This window comes from Bufo bufo, chromosome 3 (assembly GCF_905171765.1).
Source record: "Bufo bufo chromosome 3, aBufBuf1.1, whole genome shotgun sequence".
NCBI lineage: Eukaryota > Metazoa > Chordata > Amphibia > Anura > Bufonidae > Bufo > Bufo bufo.
In genome coordinates this window covers 617,731,227-617,743,786 of record NC_053391.1, presented here as the reverse complement: position 1 = coordinate 617,743,786, position 12,560 = coordinate 617,731,227, and the positions used below count along the sequence as shown (strand labels likewise).

Genomic DNA, 12,560 nt, shown 5'->3' with positions numbered 1-12,560 from the left:
CGGCAGGCAGTTGCGTGTGTCCGTTTCTCACTATTTATACTCTAATACAGTACAGTGATATTCCTTGAAGATATGGATGCTTTACTCCCACCCCCAGTGTGATCTGCCATGCCTGATCTGTCAACTTTTTCCCTCTCCCTGCTGATCTCTAACACTGAGAGGAGAGCGAGCTGATAAGGCCATGAACAGTGCGACAGTGTTGGATTTTTTGCGACTCGCTCTGTGATCCCATTCATTTTTGTGGGATCGCCACTACTCTGTGATCCTGGCCGTGACAGCTGTCGCCGTGTAGCTGTACCTTTAGGGCTTGTTCACACGAATGTGCTGTGTTTTGCAGCCTGTGTGCCTTCTGCAATTTGCGGAATGGAATGGACGACCCTTTATAGAAATGCCTATTCTTGTCCGCAAATCAGACAAGAATAGGACATGACTTATAATTTTTGCAGAGCCACGGAACGGAGCAACAGATGCGGACTGCACCCGAGCAGCAAAAAAAATGCGGCTCAGATGCGGAACTTAACCACGGTTGTGTGAATGAGCCCTAATAGTGACATTCCTGGTGACAGATTCCCTTTATAGCACCATGCACCTTTGTCAGTTAGACCTGATTTCACAGCATGCAAACATCGACATTATTAGGAAAACGACTCATGGTAGATGGTGTAAAACAGCATGTAGTCCATCAGCTCCAGTAAGTGAAACCATTGATGATCAGAGGCTTCCAGCTGTGAGCAGCGTCTTACCAGTCTCTGGGGAGGGTCAGTCTCTTGTAACGTTGCTTACGTTTGGAATTTCGGGGCAGGTGAGATTAATACTGAATCGAATGGACAGCAGCAGCTGTAGGAGGAACATATGGTGAATGCATCAGTGCTTGGGATACTAATCTTCTTCTTTTAACAATTTCTATCTCAGTGGTCGGCTGCTTTATTACTTGTATAAGATGTCACCTGGTTTTTCATCCCCCCCCCCCCCCATTTATAATCTTTCTCCGCACAGTATGGTATCATCTGACGCACCTGGCACCAATAAATTTACTAATCTGTCTACGTCGAGAATCTGTCTAAAAAGTGGCACAATTATTATTTTTTTAATAGACTTTATTTTTTAATTTTCCAGACGAAAAATAAGAGTAACAACATACATCAGAGTACATCACCCCACATAGTGTTGTTTCGCATCCAAAGCTCCAGGGTTCACACTCACAATCGCACCCACTACAGCGCTGCAGCGCCCCCCCCCCCCAGGGAAGGACAGATTTGTCGGCCGAACCACCCATATGCATCACCATCTATGTAAGAGTACGGAGGAGACCCGTCCTTATAACATAAGACTGCACTCTTCTTTTCATATTAATAATAATAAGCCCACTGCTCACCACAATTCCCCTTTCCTGTAGGTAATATTTTTACTCATGCTATTGCAGGCGCTGGTCTCGCTTGTAGCCAGAGTACCCAAATTTTCTCAAATTTCTCTGCGTTGCCTCTATCCCATAAACGTTAGTTTATACATCGGCAAAACCGCGTCTATAATTTGGATCCACTTTTGTACCGACGGGACCACCGGAGGTTTCCAGTTCAGTAAAATGACCTTCCTGGCGTAGAACATGAAGAGTCTATACAGCATCCTAGCATGCGTAGTTTGGATCAGATCATTCACTAGTCCCAATAAGCTATTCCCTGGGGAGCATACGGCTGGTAACCCTAATTTCTCATTAAGAAATTTGTGAATTCCTGACCAAAACTGTGCTATCACTGGACAACGCCGTATCATGTTAATCAAGGTTCCCCTTTCTGCGCCACATCTAGAGCATTGAGGAGTATCCAATCTACGCATACAATGTAGCCTTACTGGAGTCAGGTATGTGCGATGCCGCCATTTAGCCTGTATTCATTGGTCCCTTGCACTGATTACCGAGTGCCTCCAAGTGTGCATTAGTTCTTTCTCGTGCCTATCCTCCAATTGCGGAATATCCACCTTCCACCTAGCCAAAGATTTAGAGAAGGGGGATGAGGCCTGCGACATCAGTTCCGCATAGAAGGAAGATACTGGTTTACACAACTCTCTCAATCTAGCAACCTTTTCAATGGAACTATATTCTAGCTTAATGGTATCCTTACCAAATTGTTTAGTACATGCATGTCTAAGTTGGAAGTATCTAAACAAACTAGATTTGGGGATCTGAAATTCTTCCCTGAAGTCTCTAAATGTTTTGAAGTTTCCCTCTTCGTATAGTTGTCGCGGCCAGAACTCAAACTCCTGCAGCTTATACAATTCCTGTAGTCCTTGATTACGCCACAGCAGCGTCACTGGGGACAACTCCCCTCTGTCTTCCCCATTCTTGTTCACCCGTACAGTTTTCCTCCAGATAGTTAATACCGCCAACATATTGTATTATCTCGTATTCTCGGTTTCATCCACCAAATATAACACCGATTTGGCCCAATTCATTTTAAGTCCTGAATACCACCCATATTCATCTACCACTTCTAGGAGTGTATCTAGTGATTTCTCCGTATCTCCCAAATATATCAACATATCATCGGCGTAAAGTGATAATTTTTCTGTGATGCCCGCAATATTCCAACCCTCTATCCGTGGGCTGCTATTTATCAAAATAGATATTGGTTCCATCACCAGAGCGAAGAGTAACGGCGAAGTGGCCCAATTTGGTGCAACTAGTGGTTCTACACTTTTTTCCGTCCCACTCAAAATGGGGATGGGGTTTAAAATTGAGCGTCAATTCTGGCGTAAAATTCTATCTCAAACTAAGCCAACCGATACTTGGTATAGAGCTGGACAAAAAGTGTATCCCTGCACCAGCCTGAGCCCCTGTGATAAATCTGGTGCAGGTCTAGACCGCCGATCTAAGTTTGCCCCAAGTGTCTCCTAAAGGCCTGAAGCTGATTAGATCCTGGATCTAGATGCATCTTTCCTGATGTCTAGTTATCTACTACATTTAAAGTATATCTGTATACCTCAGCCTGTAATTCAGTAGTCCTAATATACTGTATGTATCTACCTGAGCACATGTATGTCCACTGCTCCACAATAAGGATGGATCTCCTGGTTCATAGATGCTTGATCGCCACCTGCTGTTTCTACTGAGCAGCCTTCCTGTATCCACCTCAGTAAATGTTGCAAGGTGGACACACGTGCTGAGGCTTGCACCTCTGCTCCTTCAGGTATATAGAGGGATACCTGGTGTGGTGAGCCTATTACTTTTGAAGGTGCAGCGTCCCTTCTGCTTCTCAGAGGTAAAGCTGAGCAATTACAATTAAAGTAACACTGTCTCCCTGTCTGATCACTTGCCCAGAATCTCCTCCAAGAAGCAGAGACCATGCTGCGGCTTCAGAAGAAGCCGGCTCATTAAGACCAGGAATCCCACCATATACCGGCAGCGAGTGAGGCAAGACTGAGCGTGTGTGTCCACCTCAGAATATATACTCAGGTGGACACAGAAATGGCAGGTGGTGCTATGTTAGCCCTATTCCTGGAATACATTTTTGTTCAATACGAGTTAATACTAAAAATATAATTTTAGAATAGTTTATAATTATGAGCTAAATTTAGCTGTAAACGAAATTTTTCATAGGATAACCACTTCAAAGAGGTCCTCCGGGCTTTTTAGAAAATCCAGCCTTTCTTTTGTCTTGTGGAAGAAAGGCTAGATTTCCTAAAGAGTCCAGAGAACGATCCAGTGCATACATTGTATGCAGTAAGCACCCCCTAGTGGTGGCTGCAAGCTCAGTGTCTTCAGGGTGATTGTAATCTATTTTCTGTAATCAGTCACTTGAGTTGGTCTCCGGTGTTCTTCATTGTCATTATGATAAATATCTGCTCCTGCGATCACACATCTCTAGTTCTAAGACCAATTTACATGCACGTGTATAATGGGTGTCAGCAGCTCTTACTATAGCAGCATGTATATCGGCTCTGGGGGTCAGCGCCGCAGTGATTTCGATTTCTCAAACATCTTTCTTCGTGTTTTTCAGGCAGCTAAAGAACAGACCCAGGATTTAATTGGGAAGACAACCAAACTTCAAGCAGAAAAGTAAGTGGTAATTATAATTGCGTGTGCTTTGTGGCTTATAATTCGCAATGAAGAATTAAAGGGGTTTTCCTGTACTTAAATATTGATGACCTGTTCTCAACATAGGACATTAATATCAGATTGGCAGGGGTCAGTCTCCCAGCAGCCCACCGACCACTGGGACCAAGCACTGGAACAGCACAGCCCCATACGCTGTGTAGTTTTGTGCCTGATTACCGCAGCGCTGCTCCCATTGAAGTGAAGAAGGGCAGCTCTGCTCTTACCAGGTACATCAGATGGAGCCTTCTGCCTCCAGCTCTGTCCACTGAAATCAGTGGGGAGTGTTGGGTGTCGGACCCCCAGTGATCTGATATTAATGACCCGTCCTGAGGATAGTTCATCAGTATCTAAGTCCGGGAAAATCCATTGTCTTTAATATGTATTAATATCTATAAATGTGATGAATGTATATTTAAAGAAACACAAGTCACACATGTTCCCTGATCCATGCTTGCTGTATAGATGATATACTTTTTGTATGGGCTTAAAAGAGTAAGGCTAGTTCCTCACTGCCGGCAAGAGATCCGGCAGTATGTGGTGCCCTGCCTGCTGCTCATTCTTGTATGTGGTGCCCTGCCTGCTGCTCATTCTTGTATGTGGTGCCCTGCCTGCCGCTCATTCTTGTATGTGGTGCCCTGCCTGCTGCTCATTCTTGTATGTGGTGCCCTGCCTGCTGCTCATTCTTGTATGTGGTGCCCTGCCTGCTGCTCATTCTTGTATGTGGTGCCCTGCCTGCTGCTCATTCTTGTATGTGGTGCCCTGCCTGCTGCTCATTCTTGTATGTGGTGCCCTGCCTGCTGCTCATTCTTGTATGTGGTGCCCTGCCTGCTGCTCATTCTTGTATGTGGTGCCCTGCCTGCTGCTCATTCTTGTATGTGGTGCCCTGCCTGCTGCTCATTCTTGTATGTGGTGCCCTGCCTGCCGCTCATTCTTGTATGTGGTGCCCTGCCTGCCGCTCATTCTTGTATGTGGTGCCCTGCCTGCCGCTCATTCTTGTATGTGGTGCCCTGCCTGCCGCTCATTCTTGTATGTGGTGCCCTGCCTGCCGCTCATTCTTGTATGTGGTGCCCTGCCTGCCGCTCATTCTTGTATGTGGTGCCCTGCCTGCCGCTCATTCTTGTATGTGGTGCCCTGCCTGCCGCTCATTCTTGTATGTGGTGCCCTGCCTGCCGCTCATTCTTGTATGTGGTGCCCTGCCTGCCGCTCATTCTTGTATGTGGTGCCCTGCCTGCCGCTCATTCTTGTATGTGGTGCCCTGCCTGCCGCTCATTCTTGTATGTGGTGCCCTGCCTGCCGCTCATTCTTGTATGTGGTGCCCTGCCTGCCGCTCATTCTTGTATGTGGTGCCCTGCCTGCCGCTCATTCTTGTATGTGGTGCCCTGCCTGCCGCTCATTCTTGTATGTGGTGCCCTGCCTGCCGCTCATTCTTGTATGTGGTGCCCTGCCTGCCGCTCATTCTTGTATGTGGTGCCCTGCCTGCCGCTCATTCTTGTATGTGGTGCCCTACCTGCTGCTCATTCTTGTATGTGTGCCCCGCCTGCCACTCAGTCGTGTATGTGGGGCATTTTTTTTTCTTTCTTTGCTTCTGAAGTCGTCCTGTTTTATGCGACAGTCAACATTGTAGTTTGTGTAAATGGTCTCATGTAACGTGCCTTACACGGTGGTAGTTTGGGAGCTCGATGCCGCTTATTCATCCTGAGAATACCACAGCGCTGCCATAATTGAGATGTAAGAACAGCCGGCTGCTACATGTGCACTGTGGTGGAGCTCTTCTTCTAGTGGCCGGGCTTATCTATGTTGTAGATTGTACTAAGCCAGCGTTTCCTGCTGGACGGATCAGAACGCCCGCGACTGGTGAGTATAGATGGCCGCTCTGTAGCACTCAGTTCTGTAATGCTAGCAATGCTATTTGTCATTTTCTTGACTGTAGGAAAGGAATGATTCCTTAGGCCCCTTTCACACGGGCGAGTATTCCGCGCGGATGCGATGCGTGAGTTGAACGCATTGCACCCGCACTGAATACCGACCCATTCATTTCTATGGGGCTGTTCAGATGAGCGGTGATTTTCACGCATCACTTATGCGTTGCGTGAAAATCGCAGCATGCTCTATATTCTGCGTTTTTCACGCAACGCAGGCCCCATAGAAGTGAGTGCGGATGCGGTGCGATTTTCAGGAGACGATCGGGATGGAGACCCGATCATTATTATTTTCCCTTATAACATGGTTATAAGGGAAAATAATAGCATTCTGAATACAGAATGCAAAGTAAAATAGCGCTGGAGGGGTAAAAAAAAAAAAAAAAAAAAAAAGGAACTCGCCTTAATCCACTTGCTCGCGTAGCCCGGCATCTCCTTGTGTCTCCTTTGTTGAAGGACCTATGGTGAGCATTAAATATAGTTACAGGACCTTTGATGACGTCACTCCGGTGATCACATGGTACGTCACATGATCTTTTACCATGGTGATTCACCATGGTAAAAGATCATGTGACGTACCATGTGATGACCGGAGTGACGTCATCAAAGGTCCTTTACCCAGGTCCTAAAGAAAAAATACAGAAGCAGATGCCGGCTGCGCTATCAAGTGGACTAAGGTGAGTTAAACATTTTTTTTATTTTTTTTTTAACCCCTCCAGCGCTATTTTACTTTGCATTCTGTATTCAGAATGCTATTATTTTCCCTTATAACCATGTTATAAGGGAAAATAATACTATTTACAGAACACCGATCCCAAGCCCGAACTTCTGTGAAGAAGTTCGGGTTTGGGTACCAAACATGCGCGATTTTTCACACGCGCGTGCAAAACGCATTACAATGTTTTGCACTCGCGCGGAAAAATCGCGGGTGTTCCCGCAACGCACCCGCACATTTTCCATCAACGCCCGTGTGAAAGAGGCCTTAGGCTAGTCCCAGACAAGCATGTTCACTACGGGAAACATGCTCCATGTAGAAATGTGATCTCCCTGCCTGAAATCTGCTCCTGTGTCAGGACCTCTTGACGTTTATAATGCTGTGAGTCTCTGCCCGATATCGGCTGTAATAAATTGTACTGACTGTTTTATGTCAGTACAGTTCATTACATCCGATGTCGGTAGAGGCACACAGCACTATAAATCGTTTTAAACCGCAAATAATGGTCCGCAATGCACATGTACCGGCTGTGTGCCCTCCGTTTCCAGATGTGTGCACATTCACTTGAATTGGGTCCATGATCGCAAGATTCAGTCCGCACCGCAAAAAAATAGAATATGTTCTATTTTCTTGCAGTGCGGAGCCATGGACCGAAATCCCACGAAAGTGTTCTGTAGTGCTTCCGCTCCATGCATCTGCAGATTGTGGATACATTCAAGTGAATGGATCCCCATCCGTGAAATGGAGCGCACGTGGTCGGTGTCCATATATTGCGGACCTGCTGTTTGCAGGCCGCAATACGGGCACGGGCCTCACATGTTCGTGTGCATAAGCCCTAACTCCATGAGGTCCTGTCACAGGAGCAGAGTTCAGGCACACGGAGCGTGGTTCCCGGAGTGGACGGGCTCATCTGATACTGGCCTTAGTTTGTCATTAAAGTCGGTCATTCAACTGCTTTTTGATATATCTGTATTTAAAATATTGACCGCAGAAAGAAATGGGCAGATAAGGCAGGTTAGGCTACTTTCACACTGGCGTTTCTGGGTCCGCCTGTGAGATCTGTTTCAGGGCTCTGACAAGCGGCCCAAAACGGATCAGTTCAGCCCTAATGCATTCTGAATGGATAAGGATCCGTTCAGAATGCATCAGTTTGGCTGCATTTGGTCTCCATTGCGTTTTTTAGACAGTCACTAAAACGCAGCTTGCAGAGTTTTGGTGACCGTCTGACTATGTGGAGCCAAACGGATCCGTCTAGACTTACAATGTAAGGCAATGGGGACGGATCCGTTTTTCACTGACACAATATGGTGCAATTGAAAACTGATCCGTCCCCCATTGACTTTCAATGTGAGTCAGGACGGATCCGTTTTGACTTGGACTTTTTTTTAATGAATAATGTAAACTGATCCGTTATGAACGGATACAAGCGTTTGCATTATTGGTGCGGATCCGTCTGTGCAGATAGAAGACGGATCCGCACAAAACGCATGTGTGAAAGTAGCCTTATTTGGATTGCACAGACATAATGGCAGACGAGGGTATGTAGAAATTAGCATCTAACTTGGCCTTATGTACAGTCGTGGCCAAAAGTTTTGAGAATTACATAAATATTGGAAATTGGAAAAATTTCTGCTTAAGCTTTTAAAATAGCAATTTGCATATACTCCAGAATGTTATGTAGAGCTATCAGATGAATTGCAGTCCTTCTTTGCCATGAAAATTAACGTAATCCCTAAAAAAAACTTTCCACTGCATTTCATTGCTGTCATTAAAGGACCTGCTGAGATCATTTCAGTAATCGTCTTGTTAACTCAGGTGAGAATGTTGACGAGCACAAGGCTGGAGATCATTATGTCAGGCTGATTGGGTTAAAATGGCAGACTTGACATGTTAAAAGGAGGGTGATGCTTGAAATCATTGTTCTTCCATTGTTAACCATGGTGACCTGCAAAGAAACGCGTGCAGCCATCATTGCGTTGCATAAAAATGGCTTCACAGGCAAGGATATTGTGGCTACTAAGATTGTACCTCAATCAACAATTTATAGGATCATCAAGAACTTCAAGGAAAGAGGTTCAATTCTTATTAAGAAGGCTTCAGGGCGTCCAAGAAAGTCCAGCAAGCGCCAGGATCGTCTCCTAAAGAGGATTCGGCTGCGGGATCGGAGTGCCACCAGTGCAGAGCTTGCTCAGGAATGGCAGCAGGCAGGTGTGAGCGCATCTGCATGCACAGTGAGGCGAAGACTTTTGGAAGATGGCCTGGTGTCAAGAAGGGCAGCAAAGAAGCCACTTCTCTCCAAAAAAAACATCAGGGACAGATTGATCTTCTGCAGAAAGTATGGTGAATGGACTGCTGAGGACTGGGGCAAAGTCATATTCTCCAATGAAGCCTCTTTCCGATTGTTTGGGGCATCTGGAAAAAGGCTTGTCCGGAGAAGAAAAGGTGAGCGCTACCATCAGTCCTGTGTCATGCCAACAGTAAAGCATCCTGAGACCATTCATGTGTGGGGTTGCTTCTCATCCAAGGGAGTGGGCTCACTCACAATTTTGCCCAAAAACACAGCCATGAATAAAGAATGGTACCAAAACACCCTCCAACAGCAACTTCTTCCAACAATCCAACAACAGTTTGGTGAAGAACAATGCATTTTCCAGCACGATGGAGCACCGTGCCATAAGGCAAAAGTGATAACTAAGTGACTCGGGGACCAAAACATTGACATTTTGGGTCCATGGCCTGGAAACTCCCCAGATCTTAATCCCATTGAGAACTTGTGGTCAATCCTCAAGAGGTGGGTGGACAAACAAAAACCCAAGATCAGTGACCTTCCTGATCTTGTGATTGTCCATATTGCCTCCTTTGCTGGCTGGATTCATTTTTCCATCACATTATACACTGCTCGTTTCTATGGTTATGACCATCCTGTAATCCAGCAGTGGTGGTCGTGCTTACACACTATAGGAAAAAGCGCCAGCCTATTTGCGCTCCTACAGTCCTTACCACCAGAGAGGCCAGTACATTTTCCTATAGTGTGTAAGCACGACCACCGCTGCTGGATTTCAGGGTGGTCATAACCCCTGGATACGAGCAGTGTATAATGTGACGGAAAAAAGAATCAAACCAGCAAAGGAGGCAATATGGACAATGACAATACATTAGTAAGTGCCTTGTATTAACTTTCTGTACATGCTAAATGCAATTTGCTGAACTGAGACAACCCCTTTAAAGGCCTCCAGACCTCAAATCTCTTTCTCCATGGCTCTCTCTCTCGGCAGCTTTTCACACTTTACATAGGGTTACTGTCCGCTGGCTGTTTAGCTCCAGGGGGCTGACGCACAGACCAGGGCTTAGGCTGCACTCTGGGTCTGGTAGTACTAACCCTGTTCCCCCTATCTGCCTCTCCTCCCATGGCCCTATTGAGACTGCAGCAGTGCAGTTTGCAGGTCATCTCATTTCCTGCAGCCATCTCATCTGCAGGTCATCTCATTTTCTGCAGGAGGTTACGTCCACGAATGTAGCCTACGACAAAATAAAATAAAAATAAAAAAATTGCTTGGTCGTTAAAGGGATTTTCCAGGCTTTTAATATTGATGACCTATCCTCAGGATAGTAGAGAAAGTTGTAGAGCAGCACAAACAGACCTCATCGACCAATCCCGGAATGCACCAGCCGCGACAAGACCACAGATCCACAGCAGTCCAAGGATCCAAGTAGGAAAAAATATCCATGATATGCTGCTGTGATCCTCGTTTTTTCCTACTATCCTCAGGATAGGTCATCAATATCATATCGGTGGGGGTCCTACACCCTGCACCCCCGCAGATCATTTGTATGAAGAGAAGGCTTGTGCCGTCTCCTGTCTCTCTTCCTGCTCGCTGCTGCTAGGCCTATGGCAAGCAGAACGAGAGACTGAAGACGGCACGGGCTGATCGGTGGCGGTGCCAGGTGTCACCCTCTGTCGATTTGATATTGATGACTTATCCTGAGGATAAGTCAACAATATTTAAAAGCCCAGAGAACCCCGTTAAGTCCCAAAACGGGCTGGTCACTAAGTTAGTTACAAGCAGTTACAAAAGAAATCTGATCCAGCTGCTGGTTTGAATGTAGAATATTTTTCGGTGGACAGCCCCTGAAATGAATTTTTTGAAGTAAAGGTATTTTTTTGAAGTAATCTTCTGTTTTGAAGCTGATTCTGCTAGCAGGCGTCTTGCTGCTTTCACTTATTTAGTATTTTTTTATAGTGTTGCTCATTAGCAGCTGATTTCGGAATAATTTTAATTTTGCTCTGCTATGAATATTCAGTAGCTTTACCCACAGGGAATCCCTTTTTTTTTTTTTTGAGCAGGAAAGCTTAAATTTGGAGGAGCATAGACATCTTATCCTTTACTGTTCAGTGATGAAATAAGTGGGGAAGTCAAAGGATCCAGAGAATGGTTCCAAGTCATCAGCGGTGCAATGTATTGCATATTCTTACCACCGGGTTCAGTAATATTACAGGATTCACTACATATATACTGTACTAAAGTATTCAGCCGTAGCGGGTGGTCTGGGTATGCCCCTATTGCAGTACTCTTACTATCTTGTAACACATTTCATATGTTCTGTTTGCCCTTACTGATTGCCCTTTAGAGGGCATCTGTCAGCAGATTTGTACCTATGACACTGGCCGACCTGTTACATGGGCACTTGGCAGCTGAAGACATCTGTGTTGGTCCCATGTTCATTTGTGCCCGCATTGCTGAGAAAAGTGATGTTTTAATATATGCAAATTAGCCTGTAGGAGCAACGGGGGCGTTGTCGTTACACCTAGAGGCTCCGCTCTCTGCAACTGCTGCTTCCTCTCCACTTTGATTGACAGGACCATGATCAATGCCCGGTCCTGTCAATCAAAGTGCAGAGGGTACAGCAGTTGCAAAAAGAGCAGAGCCTCCAAGTGTAACAGTAATGCCCCCTTTTGCTCTTTGGGTACTTTCACACTAGCGTTGTTTGAATCCGGCGGGCAATTCTGTCGCTGGAACTGCCCGCCGGATCCGGAAAAACGTGTGAAAACGGATTACATTTAAATCCTGATCAGGATTCTGATCACAATGAAAAAATGCATTGGAAAAAACGGATCCGCCATTTATGGACTTTAACTTTTTTTGCACATTTATTGGGTTTAACATGCAAAAGTTTGATCCGGTTTGACGGAACACATGGCGCCGGATCCGGCATTAATGCAAGTCAATGAGAAAAATGCCGGATCCGGCGTTCAGTCAAAGTGTTCCGGATTTTTGGCCGGAGGTAAAAATACAACATGCTACGGTTTTCTGACAAGCCTGATCAGTAAAAAAGACTGAACTGAAGACATCCTGAACGGATTGCTCTCCATTCAGAATGCATGGGGATAAAACTGATCAGTTCTTTTCCGGATTTGAGCCCCTAGGACGGAACTCGGCGCCGGAAAAGAAAAACGCTAGTGTGAAAGTACCCTTAGAGAAGGATTGCACCAATTCACTTCAGTGGGAGCAGTTCTGGCACCAGAGCTCCTCTGAAACAATTGATCATCAGGGGTGCGGGTTGTCAGGTTGCCGATCTGATGTTGACCCCCCCCCCCCCCCCCAGTTGTTAACCTATTAATACATTTCCTGGAGGAATAACAGATGTTCAGCATGACTGCAATAAATCTTTATCCAGACTAGTTGTTTTATGGAGAATACAATTATATACTAAGGGCTCATTCAGATGGCAGTAAGCTGTCCGCAAAAATACTGAATGTTATCCGTTTTTTTTGCGGATCCGCAAAAAACAGATAGCATTCAGTATTTTTGTGGACCCTTAGACTTCAATGGGGCCA

General features: G+C 45.7%; 1 protein-coding gene across 2 annotated transcripts in view; it reads left to right on the top strand.

Annotated features, from left to right (window-relative positions):
• COG6 (component of oligomeric golgi complex 6) overlaps positions 1-12,560 on the top strand; it is a 137,336-nt gene that overhangs the window by 15,138 nt on the left and 109,638 nt on the right. For both annotated transcript variants that reach the window (XM_040426086.1, XM_040426085.1), the window contains exon 4: positions 3,993-4,051. In XM_040426086.1, the coding sequence (XP_040282020.1) occupies positions 3,993-4,051 (59 nt within the window). The remainder of the gene's footprint in view (positions 1-3,992; positions 4,052-12,560) is intronic.